The sequence below is a fragment of the Cupressus sempervirens genome, chromosome 9 (genome assembly GCF_028749045.1).
Source record: "Cupressus sempervirens isolate cs-2001-9-10 chromosome 9, ASM2874904v1, whole genome shotgun sequence".
Taxonomy (NCBI): domain Eukaryota; kingdom Viridiplantae; phylum Streptophyta; class Pinopsida; order Cupressales; family Cupressaceae; genus Cupressus; species Cupressus sempervirens.
The window spans coordinates 655,415,741-655,439,154 of NC_143126.1; the positions used below are offsets into that span (position 1 = coordinate 655,415,741).

At 34.6% G+C, this 23,414-nt stretch overlaps 1 protein-coding gene across 1 annotated transcript in view; it reads left to right on the forward strand.

Annotated features, from left to right (window-relative positions):
• The first annotated feature begins 4,298 nt into the window (after positions 1 to 4,298).
• LOC149540434 (serine/threonine-protein kinase PBL27-like) overlaps positions 4,299 to 23,414 on the forward strand; it is an 86,475-nt gene continuing 67,359 nt past the window's right edge. The window contains exon 1 of the mRNA XM_089801542.1: positions 4,299 to 4,735. Within this exon, the coding sequence (XP_089657668.1) occupies positions 4,606 to 4,735 (130 nt within the window). The 5' untranslated portion in view covers positions 4,299 to 4,605. The remainder of the gene's footprint in view (positions 4,736 to 23,414) is intronic.

Here is a 23,414-nt window from a genome sequence, read left to right on the forward strand (position 1 = left end):
AGAGGCTTACATCCATGATTAGTTATATGGTATGGTTTGGGTGTTATTGAGGTTTCTTGGTTGGGGTTTTATGGAGGAGATCACACTTGCACAGTTTACATCTAGAGGTGTGTGCAAAAAGACATGATATAGGTTATGATTTGCATGGTTTCTCTTTGGTCTTCGTTATCTTCCTAGATGTCCAGTTTTGCTTACATTGGATTTGAGATTGATTAGAGGTTGTGATCACTAGTTTGTGCTCATGTATGTCATGTGAGACATGACATGGTTATTCCTTCATCTCTTTCCTCTGTTGGTTGTGGAGAACTTGGGAGACTATTGGAGATTTGTTATGCGAGTTCTTCTTGCAAGTTATTGGATTATGTATTGTGGATGTCCTTGATACTATATGGATTCACTTCTTTGAGATGTTGTGAGTGGATTGGTTATAGATTTGACATTATCTTTTGCAGTGGGAGCTTCTTGGTATATATGGCATGTATTTCTCTTGAGGCTTGTGATTGTAGATTACAGATTGGATATGTTGATGATGTGAGATTCACTTGGTAATCCTTTGGAGGTATGGATAGTTGGATGGGTTTAGCACTTGTTGTGGGTGCTATTTCAACTATGAATATTTTTACAACTACGGATAGATGTGATTACCTTTGGATCAGGTTTTTGTGCTTGGCATTTCAGTTGGTACACGATTTTATGATCTTCTAATGTGACAAGTTGGGTGGATTTCTCTTTGGATGGCTTCTGTGTATGTCCAGTGGCAGTGGGATAATGGGAGGTAAGATCATTCATGTTTGAGATACCAGATACTTTGATTTTGTTGTAGGTACCAAGATAGAGCACACGGTGCACTTTGATCCATGACAGAAGATGTGCTAGGAGGGATTGTTCCCGTTCTCATATATGTGGCTATAGATTGACCCTATGCAATGTATACAACAAGTGAGAGATTATTGAGATAATGGGTATAGCACACATTGCATAATATTGTTATATTGTATTATTTTATTTTATTATGTAATGTTGCACCTAGATGGACGTGCAACATGTAAAGATTCCCATGAAATATACTTGATGAGTTGTATTGTAACATTGTGATAATATTTCATGTAATTATTTAATATTGAGGGCAAAAAATTAAAATTCCAATATTCAATGTGGGGTCAATGGGTTAGGTAGCATATGGTTTTAGCACATGGTTTATGTAATACCACTTGGTGCTTTTGTGGGACTTGCTACTATATAAGCAACCTCAAGGGTAGTTATTGAAGTGTGAAGACAGAAGGCAAAAAGGGAAAGAGTCGATTGACACAAGGTTTGACAGGTTAGCTAAGGGAGCATTTGTGAAGGTTGGAAGCATGGCATGAGATGTGTGGATTCATGCTTATTCACATGGATTGTTCATTTTTGTGGCTATGGATTTGAAGGCTTCCATGGTTGTATTGCAATGGTGTTTTTGCTAAATAATACAAGGTGATGGATGCTTTTGGATGCTGGGTTTTCCCCTCAATGAGGGTTTCCCAGGGTATATCTCGTGTCACAATTTTTTGTGGGTATGTTGTCTATTCTCTTACATGTGGATTTTAATTTCGTATTCATTTTTAGATCTATTATGAGCTATGTGGAAACAATTATATTATTTCTTGCAAGTTTCCTTACAACTAGTAGTTTCTTTGGCACTACTAGATTTATGGACGCTATCATTACATTCAAAAGATTTCAAAATTCTCATGTTCAAATATTTTTATCAAAACTAGAAATAAGAAAGAGTGTACAAACTTTATTGTCAGTCACATAACCCTACATTAGATAAAAATATGGAGGAAATAATGCTTAGCTACTTGAAATGCCATAACTAGAATAACATGGCCTTAGAAATTGGCCCATAAGACAATGATTTCATTTTAATTAGCCTAACCAACCCATATTTTGGCTTTATCATGCCACAACTTAGTGACGTCTAATTGCTTTTTTGAATATATCTCTATTACCATCCCATGATCATTGTATTATCACTCTTATGTCACCCGGAGACTGCCATGTTAGTCTGTTACCAAGTGGAACTACCATAGTGTCACTTGCACTCAACGTAACAATCTTTAGCACTAGTGGTGTTACACTTCTACAACCTAAATACCATTAATACAATACTAGGGACAAGGAATCTTCCATTGAACTTTTATATGATGATATTACAACTTTAAATGAATTATTCTTAGCCATATAAGAGTATATTATTTGCAACCTTTTTAAAATGGGAAAAAATACACTCTTTATAGTAGTGTAATTAGTTATTTTTAAATTTAACTCCATTTTGTAGAAATGAAGTTTTCTTAATGGCTTTGTTGCACAATATTCAATTTGATATATTTAGAGGGATATAATTTTGCATAAATAGTTTGAATGTGGTATACAACAACTATTTTTTTGAGCATTGTTGCATAAATAGACCTTGCCATTGCATTTGCAAGTCAACTCCCATTTCCATATAAAGTGTCATAATTTGACATGCGAGTTTCTAGTGTGATATATATATATATATATATATATATATATATCACTTGCACTCAACCTAACGATCTTTAGCACTAGTGGTGTTACACTTCTACAACCTAAATACCATTAATACAATACTAGGGACAAGGAATCTTCCATTGAACTTTTATATGATGATAATACAACTTTAAATGAATTATTCTTAGCCATATAAGAGTATATTATTTGCAACCTTTTTAAAATGGGAAAAAATACACTCTTTATAGTAGTGTAATTAGTTATTTTTAAATTTAACTCCATTTTGTAGAAATGAAGTTTTCTTAATGGCTTTGCTGCACAATATTCAATTTGATATATTTAGAGGGATATAATTTTGCATAAATAGTTTGAATGTGGTATACAACAACTAATTTTTTGAGCATTGTTGCATAAATAGACCTTGCCATTGCATTTGCAAGTCAACTCCCATTTTCATATAAAGTGTCATAATTTGACATGCAAGTTTCTAGTGTGATATATATATATATATATATATATATATATATATATATATATATATATATATATAATTCAAAATAATTGGGCAAGTAGTCAAGTTGGGATTATTGCAAGTTTAGACATTATAGATTGCAAGTACAATTTTAAACAAAAAGTTTTGATATCTTTTTACTAACTATAGGCCAATTCGATAAAAGCAAAGGTCAACTTTTTAGCACAAAACATGCCTAACAAATTTATAAAAGCTTCATGATTTAATCTCATCACTATTAAAACTCTCAAGATCTGCAACAAATGAGCCAAGCTTCCAAAAATAACAGACACACAATAGCCCCAAATAGTACTACACAAGAGATGAATATTTTTATACAAAAGGCTTGCTTATAAAGAAAAACAAGTAAAGTAAGAAAGTAGGGAATGATGACTATCCTGACACAATAGGTGACACCTATGAGAACAAGTGCATAGACATGTGCATGAATAAGTGACAAATGTGCACAAAAGAGATGTCTCACTAAGTGAGATCACATGTCTATGCCATATGAAATAAGACAAATCACTAAATAACTCTTAAATAAACTCAATCTAATGTAAACATGTCATCCACTAGAAAAGATAATTACTACCTAGATGCCAAATGGCTCCATCTACACCACTAACTATCTCATTTCCCACATATTAAAAAACCAAAGATTATAATAGACTTCAAAATCAAAACACAATAGACAAGTGTAAGCACCAACTATTTTTTAAAATCTTCACTAGCTCCCAATGTTCAAATTTAATTGCATGATCTTTCATTAAATTTTAAAAACGATAACGATCATAGATTCTTCACACCCCAAAAATAATTATTTTATTTCTTCACAATTAATAAGATTTTTTAATTTTCCCTTCCACATACAAGAAAGTGAATTCATTTCCGTGTGGCAAGAGAAGAAAGTCATAAGCCATACAAGTGGCAAAATATTTGAACGAGTAAAAACAAAGCCTTGCATCATACGACAGACATCACTCTCAAGGCGTTCAAAGGTTTGAAAAACGCAACAAAAACAAAATCCCTCCAAACAAGTCATTGACATATATTCAACCATATCAAAGACTTTGGATTCTTTCCCAATTCTGAAATCATCTTATTATTATTATTAAAAACTAATTATAATTTACTAAAATTATATTGTTACCGTTCATAATTTTTTGACCTCACACTTTGGGCTTTTGTTTTTCCACTCGTTTTTAGCTTTTTGTTTTTTCAAAGCTTTCAGAAAACAAAACGATAAAAAGAGGCATTTTTGGAAACCTCTGCCGAGGGTTTTGATCGCAAAACCACCGCGATCTGTAGCATGGAAACCTTGAACAATGCTCCGATCTGTCTCTAGTCGATGAGAATTGCAGATTCCCTTGGATTTGTCAAAAATGGCGTCGAATTTGTCTAAGGCTTGAGAAAACACGGACATATTTTGTGCAGCAGAATTTATCCCCCACTCGGTAAAATTTGGTGTCATTTCAGGCGGCCGTTAAAATGATGTTTATTGTGGATGTTCTGACCCCGGTTTGGGATCCGAGTGGATAAAATTTGATCGGTGGAGTGAGATTGGGGTCGCAGGTTTTGCAATGGGCTGTTTCCCCTGCTTTGGATCGCGCAAAAAGGATGTGAATTCCGCCGCGGGTAAGAGTGAGGGCGCGGGAAAGGAGGATAACTCTGCGTCGTCCACTACGTCGCATAATTCTAGGGTCTATTCAGGTATTTTGGTTTGTTTCATTTTTTTTAAAGACTATCTCAGATATTTGCAGTTGTGTTCTAAAGTTATTTAAAATTGCATAGAGATACTGAGGGTTAAAAAATATATTGGTTTTAGAGGACGTTAAAATTCGTGCCCTCATCATCAGTGTCAGAATGTATCTTGAAAATCTCAAACTTTTGATTACATAGATACTCCCAGTCTTAATGTATTATTACGGATTCCTTATTTTATTTTAAAAACCAGGCACAGTTAAATAAATAGTTTCAGTCGCAGTGGCCGTTAAATTTGCCATCTTCATCATCAGTGTCAAAATGTCAAGTTTTATTCATCACAAAGCGCCTTTTATATATATATATATATATATATATATATATATATATATATATATATATTTTATACATAGAGTCGTACTTAGTTACATAAATTTTTGCAGTCATAATGTAATACGTAAAATCCTAATTTTCTTTTAGAGCTGGGTGCAATCGAATAGACATTTGCAGTATCAGTCTATGAAATTTCAGATAAATATCTTGTCTAAAATATGTTAAACTTTATTCTCATCATCATATATGTGTCAAGATTTTTATTTGTGGAAATCTCTAAACTTCAAAACTTTGATTGAATGACTACTTTAGTCATAACCCATCAAGGGCGATTCCTGAATTTCTTTTAGTATTATGCATAATTATATAGATACTTGTAGTGTTACTTCAGTATAGGAACTCTTTATATTGTCTTAACACTGGGCACAGCTAAATAAATAATTGAGTGAAAATCAACGAAATCCTAATTTTGTTTAAAAGCCAGCATAATTTATAGAGATATTCCAGTCAGCTTAATAGAGACATTCCAGTCAGCTTAATATATGCAATCTGGAATTTATTTTAAGTCGTGCATAATTAAATGGATATTTATAGATATAACCCAGTGCAGAAATTTCCAAATTTGCTATAAGCTGTGCATAATTACATAGATATTAATTATTTACAGTGAGGGAGTTCTAAATATATTCAGGTATTGTGTTATGAATAAGTTTTTTAAGAGTTGTTGTTCTGTACCTTTTTCAGATGAAGCATGAATGTATTGGCCTCATGCATCATATAATGACCTAAATCTGGACTTTTCTCTTTGGCAGCAGGCTTAGGTTTAGTTTTGCATCACTCTTAGGTTTTCTGGACGGGGTTCAAAATTTTATATCCTTGTCCTATCGGGAAATGTACCTTGGAGAAACAAGAGGTGTTGCAAGACTATTAGTTAAAAACTTGAAAGGCAGAGTGCATGTGGCGGCTAGGGTTTCCTGTGCATGATGGAGGTGGATGAAGGAATCCTTTTGCAGGGTGCCATGGAGGCTAGGGAGGTCAGCTTCTCCCATGGCAGCCACCTGGTTAGGCTTGGTAGCTTTCGAAAAGAGACCATGTTTCCACAAATGGGGAAACAAACCAAAAAGAGAGATGACATAACTTGATGGGGATATTCACGGATTTTTAATGCTCTAAAAGAAGGTTTTAAACCCTTGAAAGAAGGATTGGCAGCCAAAGGATCCTTTCTTCCAACAGAAAAACTGAAGATAATAGATAATTGGATAATCTCAGCTTGCATTGAATCTGAAGGATGGAGGGATTATGTTCGGGACCTAAGGGTAAGAGGTTTTTTCATGAAATGGGGTGGAGGTTGGCCAGTGTAGCCCTTTCTAAATGGATAAATATCTCAGCTTAGTTCCTTTACTCATAGATTGGTTGTATTAACTGAGCAGCTATCCATCTTATGGTAAGGTTCATGCAATATGTTAACCCAGGGGCGTAAACTTGAAGTGATTTGCACAATATGCTCTAAGCACTTATTGAGGCCATGCTAACCGTTTCTGAAAAGAGTGTAATGCAGGAAAGTGAATGTTGAATGTAAACCTATTTGATTACCTAGGCATAAACAACTTGAAAACAAACTGCAGAAACTAAGTTCAGGTCTATCAGACAGAAATTAGTCTTCCTGCTTTGTCTGTAGGAACATGCTTATGAACTATTTCTGTGTGGTTGCAGGAACAGACAAGTGTTTGAACAATAACTACAACTGTAAATAAATAACAAAATGCAAAGGATCATTCACCAAGTGACCCCCCTTGAGTGAGCGAGTTCAAGTTCTTCAACACACTATGAACTCAGAATCATCATTGCTTTGTTCATATTAGGAAATGATTACACATAATGCTTGGAAATTTAGAAAAACAGTAAAACTATACTGCTGAAACCGTTACATTATCTACTGCTGACCGGTCTGCTCTTACTAACTCACTATATTTCTAACCCTTCCTCTGAAGAGGCTTTAGTAACTTATTTATAGTAAAACTCACAACTAACTAACTGAGAACTAACCGTCCACCTCCAACAAAATTGATGGGTGCAGTAATTACATTGAAAGTAGAAAAAAGAAATTATCTCAACAAGAAACAATCTTCTTGTTATCCACGATAGAGAATATTGGACATTCCACCTCCTAGATTTGTATTTCATTAAAATATCACTGGCTGCTTCTAACTAGAAGTAGGCAAATCAGCTGGTCATTAATGCTGCCCTTGTTTCCACTCCTGGCTGTATGACTCGGCCCCTAAACTGCTGAGACTCGTTCAATATTTATTATTTGCTTGGCCATTCATCTTTGTTGAAGTATTCCTGCAGCAAAAGGTTAGGAGCACAAAATATCGAGATACATTCATTCCACATTACAAACATTCATTAACTTCAAATTTCAGTTATTTGGATATATCACATGGCTGCAGAAAACCCATTATACTTTAATTACTCAAAAAGGAATAAAATAAAGATAATTACAGTTTAAAGCATCAAGTATCCCATCTGGAAGTATATGAGTCCATATGCTGTATGTCTATCACATTGTGTTTTACAGTCATGAAACTATTAACATAAGAGTCTTTAAACACCATAAACCCTATAACAGTCCAAGTTAAAACAAGAGAAATATAGACAAAATGGCTATTATTTTAGTCCTTCAGCTGACTTACCCTCAAATCTAGAAGTGGATAGATGAAAATCGGGGGTATAAGCATTTCTCCTTGAAATCTTTACCAAATGGCTTTTTTTGGTTTCTAATAGCAATATTAGGGAGAAACAATGGATAATGAAGAATGGCCTATTTATGGTGTGAGGAATAGGATTTTTTTAAATGAATGGGTGCCAAATTTTTATTCAAAGCAAGTACAGGGTGACTGCTTGAGACCCAATGCTAGAGACAAGGGAGAGAAGAAAGCGGTGATGAGCTGAATCAGGGCCTCTCTTTGGGTGAATAAGAGCTGTAGAGTGTGGTCGTGGAACTACATAGCCTTTCAGAGATAAAGTACGAGGCACCTCTTAGTTGTGTAACTGTAGAAAGCCGTGAGAGATCTTCACTCTCTAAATAAGCAGTAAATTCTCTTCTTGATCTTGTAGTAGGCGGGGCAACGGAAAATGGAATGGGTCTCAATCTCAGCCACAACTTCAGTACACAGACAACAGACACGGTCCTCTTTGAAGACAACGAGAGAGAAGAGAGTAGTGAGCTGAACTGAGGCCTCTCTCTGGGGGAATAAGAGTGCGGTTGTGGAATTGTATAGTCTCCTGGAGATAAAGTGCTAGGCACCTCTTATTTGTGTAGTTGTAGAAAGTTGTGAGAGATCTGCACTCTCTAAATAAGCAGTAAAGTTTCCCTCTAATATCATAGTAGGCGGGGCATGGGAAAATGAAATGGTTCTCAGCCTCAGCTACAGCTAGGGTACACAGATGACAAATACGGTCCTCTCTATCTATTTGATGAATATTTTGGATCTGAAGTTGGTGGGAGAGAATAAAGTGGTGATGAGCTAAATTGGGGCTTCTCTCCAGGGGAATAAGAGCTGTAGAGTGTGGTTGTGGAATTGCATAGTCTCCAAGAGATAAAGCGCGAGACACCTCTTATTTGTATAATTGTAGAAAATTGTGAGAGATTTGCACCCTATGAGTAAGCAGTAAAACCTCCCTTTGATCTCATAGTAGGCAGGGCACTGGAAAATGAAATGGGTCTCAATCTCAGCCACAACCAGGGTACACAAATGACAGACATGGTCCTCTCTATCTATGTGGTGATTAGTTTAGATCCGAAGTCGGTGGTAGCCAACTTTGAAGGACCCGAGAGAGATATGTAAGGCATGGCACCAATGCTGAGAAAAGTATCTAGGATGTACAATAAGTGCATAAAAATGATTTTAGCATGTATACTAGAATTTGAATAACCTATAGATCTTATTTGCCTCTCCCCCATGCAATAGAGATTCAAACCAGTGAAGGCTATTGGTGGTAGGAAATAGAGGTAGAAGAAATTATGGAGAAATGCAATAAGTGTAAAGAGTGGGTTCATACAATGAAAGAGTGCCTGAGTGATAAGAAAGTGGAAGGTTTTGAGAGTGATAGAACGGAAATAAGACTTGTAGAGACAACAAATGATCAAAATAAGTAAGGGATTGTAGAGGCTAATAGAATATTATAATGTTTCTTTAATGGCTGTCTTAGTTAGTCTTTAGTTTATTAGGTAGTTTCTATTTCCATCTTTAGTTCATGTTCGTTTCTTTTAGAAACATTGTCATTATAAATCTATATATGGAGCTTTAATCTCCTCTATTTAATACAACTACAATAACATTAATTTACCATAACAAAGGCAACAATGGTAATTGAGGATCCTCAGAAAAGGGATGAGAAGCAAAGTTGTGTAGGATCACCTGAGGAAAAGGTAAACTCTAATAGGAATTTTTGGCTTGTAGATGGTCTAGCCAACCATTTCTCAAGTAAGGACTATTCATAAAGTCCCAAGGTGTGTTTAGAGAGTGTGTAAAAGGTGGAGTGCAAGTGTTGGTCATGATCTAGTTGTTAAGTCCTAGTTAGTGCTGTAAGGTCTTGATAGGGTCAACTATGGTCAAAGTTGCAAAGTACCTCAAAATTGAGGGATAGGTGTTAAAATGTGGTCCATAGGTGTTTTTGGATCAAATTGGATGGATTTGAGTCAAACAAGATAGGTTTGAGTGTTACAAGAATACCTTTACAAAAGCTGCAAAAGTTGCTCATGACAACTTTTCCACAATTTTAGGAAGAAGCACTAAATAGGTCTGGGACTCAACCTGAGGGTCTAAGCAATTAGGGATGAGGTATATAAGGACAAACCATTCTATTTTGAAGGGTTGGTGATTGTCTTGTACGGACTATTCATGAGTAAGGAGCAGATTATTGACAGGAAATCTTCATTTTTGGTGTGAGACATATTGTTTTAGATTGATCCTCTGACTGTTTTGCATGGATTAGTTGCTTAACAACATGTAATTACTCTGTGCATGCTTGTTTGAGGAAGTTGGATACATCTTGATAGGTTTTAGAAATTATTTAGTTTTACTTTTCCTGCTGGTCTGTACGTAGCAGCCTGAACAAAAATGGCTATAACTTGAATGTCCATGGTTAAGACCTAATGGCCTTTGGTATTCAAGAAGTAGCCTTTGTACATTGTGTAAATATGCACTTTTGTGGTTGTGTGAGCAAGTTTGGTGTTTTTGCAAGCGAGCCCTAGGCAAGCCTGGAGTAGTTTGGGTAGGAAATGGAATGTTTGTAAGTTAGACTAATGAAGTTTGCTTGATTGGTATGAGCCAATCTTGCTTGGGCAATGATAGAAGGTTGAGTCAAGTGTCCAGACACCTAAGGAGAAGATCTAAGCATATAACACATTTAGTTGCTATCATTGCCCTAGAAACCCTCAAAAATAGGTTCTTTTGGAGAAATATAGTACATACACTTTGGAGGCCTAAAACCTAGAAAATCCTTGAGCTTAGGTTGATATGAGAAGAAGTCTAGAAGGCTTCATAGAGGCTTGTTAAGGCATTTTTGGAGCTAACTTAGTGTCCTTGTTTGTAGGAGGCCTAATTGGGGCTCATAGGGCTACAAGGCCAAATAGAGCAAGATTGTGTTTTTGAAGGGTAAGACTTTGAAAGATGGTGCAAAATGGTTGGAAACTGATCAAGAACATTGTGAGGGTGGTCAAAACACTCATTTGCCTTGTTGGGAACCCTTGGTGAATTTGTTTGCTTGTTAAGCACAAAATTACATATTTGGGGTTTGAAGGGTTAGGAGAGTAACTTGAATTGATAGGTGAGTTTCTAGGTTGGAGAGGACTAGGAAAAGATCCTCAGAAGTAGGGTATCGAGAAAGGACCCTAGGAAGGCTAAGTGGAAGCCTTGGATAGAGCAAGAGGGCTCTAAGCATGAGAAACTCTTCATCACAAAGGGTTGACATCGCTTCTCACTCAAAGAAACAGAGCATAAAAGGTATCGACGAGTAATCCAAAGGTGTTAACCAAAGAGTAGGGATGTTGAAGGAAGCACAAGGTGAGAAAAGTGATAATAAATGGATGGATAGTAGGGACAAAGAGGTAGTTGTAGAAGATCAGATTGAAACTGATGGATTGGAGGAAATTGTAGAGGGACAACAAATTGTCTTGGACACTCCAGATCAACCACAACAAGAAGGGGATGAATTGGTGCAAATCTCTCCTACAAGACAAGATTCTGTTGAGATGGGATATGGTATGGGATTGTAATGATTCCAAATTAGATCCTTACGCTTTGAAGAAGAATTAAAAATAATCATTTTGCATACCTCCCTCTCTCCTTGCTTCTCGCTTATTAAATACCCGATATTCCCAATGGTCGTGTCCTTTGAAACTTATTTTAATAATTATGTTATAATTAGAATACAATTAATTTAATAATCTATTAAATCTCATTAATTTATTGTTATTAGTTATGTTTAATCATTAAATATTATAGTATATGATCATTATATGATATATTTTATTATTATTACATCAAGATAACTATAGTTATTATTATTCACTCATAATATAATTATATTTTATTCTTTTATATTAATTTTAATAATTACTTATTATTTAATCCTATTAAAGTGAGGGTATTAATATTTATTCAATATTTATTTCTTAGATTACTATATTTTAATAATTATTTAATATTAAACCTTATTTTAGTGGGGATATCATAGTCCTCCCCTCTTGAATTTGCTTGTCCTCAAGCAATTTATAACTCAAAATCATTCTTTCCCCTACATGTGTTAAAATATTTGCAAAGTACACATGTTAGTATATAATGGTCTATGAATGAAGACACAAAGTAGACACATTATGCAAGAAGACACAATGCAAACACGACGTAGACATACGGATGCATGAAGACACGGAGAAGACACGAAGCAAACACATTGATGCATGAAGACACGATGTAGACACAGTATACATGTTAGAATCTTGCTTACAAATTGAAATAAGAAAAGGTAAGGAAATGCTTTACCACTTTGATCGTGAATGTTGTGCTCCTTTCCCCTGTCTCGAAATCAAAAGTTCTCGAAGATGCATATTTTAAACAACTTTTCTATAGCTAGTACTATAATAGGGTGTATAATTCCATAGTGGATGGTAGATTTGCTGCTGCTTGAGTTTGGACACGCTCAGCTTGGGGCTTCTCAGATTTTAATCCATATTGGGATTCTCTTGCCCCAACGCAACCGATTTACTCCTTCCCCCTGTGCACACTCCCTACCCACTAGGAACATATTTAATTTCATTATGGATGGAAGGTTTACTGTTGCTCGAGTTTGGACACACTCAGCTTGGAGCTCCCTCATATCTTAAAATCCATTTTGGGATTCTTTTGCCCCAACACAACCGATTTACTCCTCCCCCTGTGCACACTCCCTACCCACTATGTACATGTTTAGTTTCATTATGGATGGAAGGTTTATTGCTGCTTGACTTTGGACACACTCAGCTTGGGGCTCCCTCAGATCTTAAAATCCATATTGGGATTCCTATGCCCCAACGTGAGCGATTTACTCCTCACTCCTGTGCACACTCCCTATCCATTATATATTAATATAAGAGGTCTTATCGAGTTATTCACAACTTATTAAGAACATTATATTAAACACCTCTATTAAATACTCGATAATGATAATATTTAAATTAACCAGTAAGATAATCCCTATCCTCAAAAAATACAATTATCCTATTCTTGTTAAAATAACATTCTTATTTATATTCAATCATTATAAATTTCATTCTACGTTGTATTTCTAGTATTAAGAATTCATTCCATATTAGTATTATCATAGACATTAATATATTGATACACCTTCAACTCAATAAATCATACTTACGTTGGAGGTGCACAAGTCTTATTCTTCTTTGTTGTTACTCTTCACTCTATTTCTTTTCGTGAATTGTTCCTTGTTAAATTGATCACAATATAGTCTCTATCGCACTATTTAGAAGTGCCACTATATTTCTTTTATACTTTTCGTACATGTCATAATTATAATGACATTTTAGAATTTATGAAGTGTGGGTCTCTACTTCTCCAATCTTCCCAGCTCTTTAATCACATCTCACTTTTGAAAAGCTTACACACTTATGTAGATGCCCTAAAGAGGTTAATATGCTTAGGAAGTTTGAAGAGGTTACAAATTGTCTTCTAGCTACCACACCAATATAATCTTTTATCCATTGTGGAAACTCTTTTATTCATCGATGATGAATTATTTAGAGAATTCTAGTGATGACAACAAACAATTTAACCTGTTGTCGATGGCCCATGTGGCTTACAAAAGACAAAATGATTATAAAGTCATATTTCAATGGCATTTGAAACTTTAAAAGTGGGCTTTGTCTTTCCAAACCACTACTCATAATAATGGCAGCTATATTTCCTTAAGCCATGCACTATATTTTGTGTGGAAGGCATTAGATAATATGCTTGCTTTGTCAAATACCATTCATGTCTATCTCGTTCATCCTTTCACGCAAATGAATTGCTTCAAAAGTGGTTCCAAAATATTAGATATTGACTTGCTTTCTGAATATGGTTATTCACCTGTTGACTTCATTTGACCTTAACCATGTGATAAGGATCTTCAACGCACGACACCCTCAGCTAGGCAATAATTTGATTCTATCTACCTTGTTGTAATTCTCTCGGTGAAATGAAGTTTTTCAAAGATGAATACATGATTCATGATGTCAATTTTGCATATGCTCATGCTAATAATGTGGAGTAATTTGATGCGCAATCCCTTCTATATTGGTCCTTGATGGAATTAATTCAATCCTCCATTTACATGGGCCATACACCAGAATTTGAGGCTATTGTAAAATCTAATGCACAGTCTATTCAACCATTTTGAATTAGATTATATATTGATTCAAATTTCATTTTAGGATAACTGTGTATATTGTATTCACTGACATGTTCTCGTAGGACTAATAGGATGCGAATATTTATCTTCTATCATATCCCTTGAAATATCTTTTTTTCGCAAGTCACTACTCTCTGCTTCCTTCTTTTGGACATGGTAATTGTATTTTTATTTGTAGTCATTGTTTGTAGAACTCTTCTCTACATTATGTATTAATGGGTCATGCCTTTTTGGATGTCTCAATAGACTTACAAATTCTCAACTCCATATTGTGAATATTTTGCAACCAGAATATTGGATGTGTAGAAATAAAACATATACCAGTTCAAGCTTATTTCCGCCTCTAGAAAACGAAATTTTGCTCTATACGATAACTCTAGAAATGTTGATATGCCTTGGACGTAGTATCATTCAATATATGATATTGCTCAATCATATTGAATATGAATGCCTTTTATTTTTTCAGGGTAAAGCTACCACACAGGAAGCACCTGATACTCAAAACAAATTAAATCTTTAAAGAATGTCCACTATGCTGTGTGAAAATATCTGGATCTTCCATACACAGATCATTTTTTCTCAATGCATTACCAAACATCTCTAAATATTAATTTTCTATAAGTTTTTGCACAATTCCACAGGATGGCAGGATCAATGCTCTAATACCAATTGTAATGACCCCAAATCAGATCCTTACGTTTTGAAAAAGAATTAAAAACCATCATTCTACATACCTTCCTCTCTCCTTGCTTCTCCCTTATTAAATACCCGATATTCCCAATGGTTGCGTCTTTTGAAACTTATTTTAATAATAATGTTATAATTAGAATATAATTAATTTAATAATCTATTAAATTTCATTAATTTAATAATCTATTAAATTTTATTAATTTATTGTTATTAGTTATGTTTTATACATTAATATTATAGTATATGATCATTATATGATATATTTTATTATTATTACATCAAGATAACTATAGTTATTATTATTTACTCATAATATAATTATATTTTATTTTTTTATATTAATTTTAATAATTACTTATTATTTAATCCTATTAAAGTGGGGGTATTAATATTTATTTCTTAGATTACTATATTTTAATAATTATTTAATATTAAACCTTATTTTAGTGGGGATATCACAGGGATGATGTTTTGAAGCTTACAAATGCTTCCCTGACTAATTAGACTCCATTTGGGGAGGCCATGAAATAGAAACTTGTGGAGTTTGAGCATGGTGAGATTAATAATGATACAGAGATGGGATTTGTAAGTGTGGATGATGAAGACTATTTTGTGATATCTAGGCAAGAAGAAAATAGAGTGAGAGAAGAGACTTTTAAAGACATACATATGTCCCCAATTTGAGAGGAATTAAAAAATAGAGATGAGTAGCTTGAGGTGGAAGACGAGGATCCCTGTCAAGAGAACATAGAGGATGAGTTGGTTCTCACTGATGGTGAAGGCATTTTGGAGAACAAAACAATTAAAAAGACTAGCTCCAAATTTCAGAAGGCAAACATAGGTGGACAAAGATCTAGTTGGAATATAATTCAGCAGTTGCTAGAGGATGTCAAGAACAAAAAAGGGCCAGAGAAAGCTTAGATTTGGGATAGACTTGTCCTTTTCAGGGGTGTAATGAAGATCTTAACGTGGAATGTCAAGGGTTGTAGTGCCCTTGACAAGCGTCATCTAATCAAAAGATGTTTTGATTAGGCAAAATTAAATGTTTTTGTTTATAGGAAACTAAATTTGATCAAGAGGCAACAATGAAGTTTTCAGATGTTATTTAAAGATGGGTAGGATGCTTTGTGAGTTCAGAATATGCCTTTGGTGATTTGGATATTTTATGGAACCCTAGGGTAGTTAAAGTGGAAGGTATTTCTTAGACAAGGTATTGCTAATTAGTGAAAGCCAGTTTGTTTCAATATCTGATCTCAGCTTTTTGTTTAGTGTTTTTGGCCCAACCAAAATTGAAGAAAAGTAAGAGGTCTAGAATAGAATTTCAGAGGCAATAAGTGGGCTAGAATTGGGGTTTTCTATTATTGATAGAGGCTTTAACACAACTTTAGAAGGGTATGATGAATAGGATCTAGTTTGGTAACGAGTTGTGGGAAGTAAAGACAAAAAAATGAAATCTATAGGTGGACCGTTAGGTGCTTGGGATTCTACAATATAGCTGAATGTTCGGACAATTTTTTTCTAGTTAGGGAATGGGGGCCCTTCTTGTGATCTTTGAAGCAGAGATTTTGCCTATTACTGGATCAATCTATCTTCCAATGGTTATGATATTGTAAAAGGGTACAATTCTGATAAGATTACCTTTCAAAATGGAGAAAATGTGGTTCAGAGAGTGGATTCTATTAAGTGGTGGTAGAATGATTTATGGGTAGGAGGGGAACAAAGGTTTTAATTTTTTTAAAAGGGTGCAATTTATCAAACATGACTTGAAGAAGTGGAATAGGGAACACTTAAGAGACATTTTTGCAGAAAAAAGTGTTGAAGATTGTAGCTGTGATAGAGATCTTAATCTTTGGAAATATGGATGTTATTACTGTTATTGTCACCTTCAGCTGAAAAGGACACTTATGTTTAAATTATAATATTAAATGTAATGACATGTCATTCGACATGTGTTGAGGCATGGAAATTTGAAGAGTTGTAATAAAGAGTCACATTTTGGAAAATTGGAGAGACCTTCTATTGGAATGTGAAGAGTCTCTCCTTAAGTTATATATATCGCATCAAGCAATATGCATTGTACACTTGAATATTTATCATCAATAAAGAAGATCTTTTTGTTGTTTTTCTGGGTTTCTCCCTTCATTCTAGAAGGTCTTCCTAGAGTATTTCTGGTGTTTATTATTTCAGTTTTAGCTCTTTCTTATTGCTGTTTATCTTCATTGATTTCTGAGCTCTAGTTTTAACATGGTATCAAAGTTAGGTTGGATAATAGCAATAAAGAAAGTCTTTTTTAAGACCCTGTGTTTTGCTGGCATCATGATTTATTTGCCGTGTTACCTGATCATTGTAGTGGCCTTATGTTTATTGTATCGTGGGTTGCTCTTTCAGTCTTGGTCATATTTTATATTGGTTATATCAGTTTAAAATTCTTTGTTCAAAAGATGATATTCGAGATTTTTTTTTTGTATCAGTAGAGAGATGATAGGACTTCTCATCTCCATTATATGTTGTGTTGTATTTTCATTTAGCTTTTTATCTCTTCGGGATATTGTGCTCAACAACATAGATTGGTTGGCATATTGATGGATTTGAGAGGCCCCACGGCGATCATTTCAGAAATAGCTTTTGAAAATGCTACCATTGCATTGGACGAATCTTTTCACTTTAGCTCTACTCCCTCTATTCTTGGTGTTCAACAGGATGTTATTGAGTGGGACCTGGAGGATGAGTTCAGAGTCTTCAGTTGTTGTATGACAGTTCTGGCTCTATTGTTATCAAATTCATTTGGTGGTTCAATCAACTCATTGAAGTACTTCTCGACATTAATGAAAAATTCTTGTGTGTCGAGTAACATGTCACAAATATAAGGAAATGTGTATGCTTGTTGGGTTTTACAGAACTATGTCAATGTAAAGTCAGTTTCATCATGGTCAATTTCAATACCAATTCTATAGACAAGATTGCCACGTCATCTTAGGCGGTTGGAGTTTTCGTTGCCTTTGAAAATATGAATTTGCCATTTTGTACCTTGGTATATGTCGCATTCTCTTTTGTTTTTAGTAACGGTTCTTTTCTCTCACAATCGGGCTATCTTTCGTCTTTCTTGATAATTGTTATTTTCACATTGAGCATTCTAGCGTCATGGATAAAGAGACTTGTATTGCTCTATTCAAAATGGATTTTTACTCCCAATTTTGCGCATTTGACTCCAATATCAATACTTGGTAATAGATCTTGTGAAGTCAAAGGATTCACTTCTTTGCATTTCCAATATTCAAGAAGTTGTTTGCAGATAAGATACTATGCAACTGGAGCACTGAAAAAACGATATCTAACTTGAACTAGGGGCCTTGTGTCTTTTATTGTGTTGATTTGTATGTTTTGTGTCGTTATTATTGCTTCAGCTGTTGTTTATGCTTTGTATCGATATCGAGAGGTATATGTTTGTATTTTTTTTTTTTGGAGCTATCTCATTTTTTTTGCTTCCAATTTTATCGCAGAGCAATAATATCTCTAGGTTGGGCATCTCATAATGGTAGGAGCATATTTCATCTAGGAATAGAAAAGATTGCAGGTGTCGACCAAACTCAAGAATATTATTTTGTCTATAGCTGGACTCATATTTATAGATTTTTGTCATTCTTGGCCTTTGTCCATTTATATTCAAACTTTATTCTTCTACTACAGCTTGAGTCAAGATTATTGATTTTTTGATGTTAGAGGTTTAGATTTTTTTTATTGAATCAACGATGGAATGTGTGCATTCATAGTCAAACTTTTCCTGTGCTCTAGTCTTGTCTTGTCTTGAAGCTCTCAAGTGTACAGAGAGTCTGAGAGCAGACAAAGCTTTGTTCTTTCCCTTATCTTTTAACATATTTTATTTTGGAGCGTGGAATTGTCTATCGAGCAAGATCTTTTGATGAAACACTAAAGGAAATGAGTGTTACCAATTGGAAGAAATATCTCTATGCATGCCTTTGTCTGTAGAACTTCATTCAAAGAACTTGCAAAACTGTAAGAAATTGGTCTCAACACTACTTTTTTTTAGAGAAATGAGAATTATGCAAGTAATGTTGTGGACGCTGCTAGTGCTTCGAGTTTCAAAGATCATCTTGGGTGGAATAATTTTTGAGATAAGTATTTTATTTTGGGTATTGATCATTCTTTTTACTTTAGAATATATATGCTTTCATTCAGTTGAGATTGTGGAACATCATAAGAAAGTCTGTCATACTGTAAGTGATTCATTAGGTTATATATTTTGGAGATACTGTTAAGGAAAGGATAGGCAACTGCAACTTTATGATAGTAAAAAAGATAGGTTTGGATGAGTCCAGTGAATGTCTGAAAGTACATTGAGATTTATCTCTAGTTTGGTTTAATGACTAATTTGACCGTCGGAAGCAATGAGGTGATTGTACAGGGTGCACAAGGATGTTGCTTATTGAATTGAATTAATTTGCATATGAGATTTAGAGGGAGCTTGTGTTTAGAGAGAGATGTTCAGCTTCGGAGGGAGGTTACATTCTCTTTTTATTGTTGTGATCAAAATAATTTTTAATGAAGAGGGAGCGCTTATGAAATCCCCTTCATTCTCATATATTCTTTTGATGTTTGTGGTATTTGTAAAATTTAAGACTTAATGGAACTAAGTCTTGTTTTGTTATGCCTATTTCTATTCTTATGTGAATAAATGAGATTGTAAGATCAGCTATGATAACTCTTTTACTATGCGATAGTGAACATCATGTTAAGAGAGTCCATGATGTCATCAACTTGAGAGATTTCTCGATGGGAGTTGGATGTCATGTTGAGAGATTCCATGACAATTTACATTGATAGAGTCCGTGATTAAAGGCTTAGTTGCGAGTCTTACAAATTTGTCACATTGAGTGATTCCATGATTATTAACAATGAGTAATTGTTCCAAGTTTTCATGTTGAAGTGATTCCATGAATAGGAGCAATTGTTATAGGTTTTCATGTTGAGTGATTCCATGAATATGAGTAATTATTACAGGTTTTCATGTTGAGTGATTTCATGAATTTAATAGGATCTATGTGATGAGATTTTATCATTGACATTTGGTTGCAGTTTTGTGTGATTGTTTAGCTAAAGATCTTTATCTTTAGAAAATGGACGTTATTATCGTTGTTGTCACCTTCAGCGGAAAATGACACTTATGTTTAAATTATAATATTAAATGCAATGACATGTGTCATTCGACTTGTGTTGAGGCATGGAAATTTGAAGAGCTGTAATTGTAATTGTAATAAAGAGTTATGTTTTGGAAAATTGAAGAGACCTTCGAGTGGAATGTGAAGAGTCTCTCCTTAAGTCATATATATATATCGCATCAAGCGATAAGCATTGTACATATCATCAATAAAGAAGATCTTTTTGTTGTGTTGCTGGGTTTCTCCCTTCATTCTAGAAGGGTTTTCCCAATGTATTTTTGGTGTTTATTGTTTCAATTTTAGCTCTTTTGTATTGCTGTTTATCTTCATTGATTTCAGGGCTTCAACAGAAATAATATTGAAAGAAATGCTAGAAACTATTAACAATAAAGTGATTAATGATGGAATGGATGAGATTGACTTTCTGACAGAAAAAGTATTGAAACTACAATATGGTGAAATCCTTTTGTGAGAAGAAGTGTACTAGATGCAAAATTCAAGGGAGAATTGGCTTAAAGGAGACTGAATTACTAAGTTTTCCCACAATTCAATGAAGGTAAAAAGGTCGGTGAATAGAATTTCCTCCATCAAGATGGTGGATGGTTTAGTGTCTTTGCATCAGGAGTCCATAAATAGAGAAGCGATATGTTTTTATTCTATAACCTTTGGCTAGTAGATGAAAACACACATGAGGCAAATCTTGATGAGGTTTTGGTTGTGAGCCCTCCACTAGTCTAGAATGAGGATAATAGAATGTGTAAGAACCTATTCAAATGGAGTTGACGGTTGTTGTTTTTGGTTGAGGGGGATAAAGCACTAGGCCTAGATGATTTTTAGGCCTTCTTTTATCAAATATTTGGGGAAGCACTAAAGGATGACCTTTCGGGTTTTCTTGAGGAATCAAGATCATAAGGTTGTTTTTTGGAAGGACTTTAATTACATTTGTAATGTAGATTCACAAAAAGGAGAAAGTAGAAACTTTTGAGGAGTTTTGACCCATATTCTTGTTTAATATAATTTTTAAATTCGTCACGAAAGTGACAACCAATAGATTGAAGAATTTTTTTGATAGGCTTATCTCTTAGAGGCAAAGCGGATTTATGCCTAATAGATTAATTGTGTCAGGTATCATTATAGTATGTGAAGCAATCCATTCAATGAAGATGAAGAAGATGTCCATGAAATTGAATTTAAGGAAGGCGTACAACAAAGGAGATGGAGGTTCTCTTTACAAACTTTTGAAAAAAAATGGTTTTGTTAATGATTGGGTCGATTGAATAAAAGGGACGACGACAAATTATAGAGTCTCAATACTAGCTAATGGGAGTCCACATGGCTTCTTGTCAACATAAAGGGCGACCTAATCTCTCCTTTCCTTTTCATCCTGATGGCATTAGTCTTAGGCAGAATTATAACAAAAAGGAAAATCCAGGGCCAATGGAGAAGGGTGGAAATTGTTAGAGATACAAATCCCACCTTCGATACATAGTTTGTGGATGAAATGTTCTTGATGGGAGAGGCTACTATGAGGGAAGGAAGATAAATGAATAGAATTGTAGACGAATATAGTTAGGTGTCAGGCCAATGCATCAATCGACAAAGATCTAAGATTTTCTTCTTTAATATGGAAGTGAATGCTCAAAAAGATAGTGCAAGGGTGTTTGGAGTGCAGGTTGGGAAACTCCTAGGTAAGTTTCTTGGTATTCCATTATTTGTAGGCTTAGGCAAATCTCATTTTTGTAAGGATATGATTGATGGTTGTTTGGGAAGATGGTGTTAAGAAGTAAAGTCCACGCACAACTGGGGGGGGGGGGGTGGGGGTGAATTAATTCTAGACTTATAAATCTGAATTCCAATAATCAAAACAGTGATGTTTAACAAAAAGAAACCATACACCATAACACAACGATTTGTTGACAAGGGAAACTCTTGATTCGAGGGAAAAACTTGATGAGGATGACGCCCACAAGATAATGTACTAATATATAAATTCCTTGTGAAAGGATGTGGCTTTGTTAGGAGTCAAAGTAATACATTTAGTACAATTGTCCTTGTTAGAGGAAAAATCCCTATTAGGAGACCTTGAAAACTTGTTAGAAAGTTCTAACCTTGTCAAAGGCTGATAAGAAACAAATAGACCCATTGCCTAAATGCTTCAATAAATGTGAAAGATAGAAGTTTTAGGGTATCACATCCAAAATCATGAAGTGATTGATATGCTACTTGCTTGCTAAAACAGTTTCTTTGAAGTCCATTTCAATCAACCAACATTATCTTTGCTTTGCTCTAATCATCCAACATAAAAGCTTGCATCGTGTATCAAGACATGCATACTTCACTATCATTCTTATTACCCAATGAAGGAAAACATCTTTCCTTTATACCTTTTACAATTAACTAATTAGGTCGGCCTGTTAGAGCTTCCCCAATGTACAATTAATTATATAGGACCATGCTAAGGCATACATGCCTTCATAAGCATTATTACAATCATTACAATATGTATCCCACACGTTACAATAAAGAGATTACATTTTTCAATAATGAATTACATGTTCCTCCAACACAATTGATTACCAATAAAATATACCACATGCTTATCTAGAATAATCCAAACACTTCCCAATCACGAACATACACACATAAACAAGTCTTCTATCACTTTCTAAGCTTGCCATGATTAATTCCTCTTTCCTAATAAGATATACTCAAAATGCCTGCAACCATCTCTGTCATTGTTTCCTATTTAGTGGTCTACTACCATTCTAAACCAAACAGTCTGAAACTCCACCAAGTCTTCACATAAAGTATAGCGAACATAGATATGATATTTATAGTCATTTTGCCGCACACATGTAAGCTCGCATACAAAATACTGTCATCAACTAACTTTGCTGAACTCATAAACAACTTGCAATATACATAATCTATGTCTGTCATGGACATAAGAACATATGTTGTCATCAACGACAAAATTAGTTATCAATAAAACATGTCAACAACTCATCCAAGTGCCAACAAAGGCCATAACTCCTAACAATCTCTCCCTTTGGCATTGATGGCAACATATGGTGAAAGACCACCAATCCAAATTTACGACAATTTTCTAAATATCCTAAACATATGTAGTCTATGCAATTTTTTGAGTATCCTCAACATATGCAACCTTCACTTGTGCATATACCATCTCTGATACTTTTGCATGTACCTTCTTGATGAAAGGCTTTTCACCGATCTTCTCTCCCTTTGACATCTGTAGCAAAGTTGTCCGTATGCAAAATGCCAAATATTCAACATATCTCACCGATCTTCTATTTTGAAGTTCTCTCACCCCTTTGATGATGATCGTCATCAAAGCATCTGCATTGAATCAAGCTGATCTACAACTGAAGAAATGTCAAGCGCCCAAAAAACATTGTTATACCAAAAATCATTACGTAAGAGCTCTAGGATTAGCTCTGCACAATGCGACCACTCCTCCTAAGGAGCAATACCAAGCATCACGTCTAGGTAAATAAATATGCTCTAAATACACTGGACTG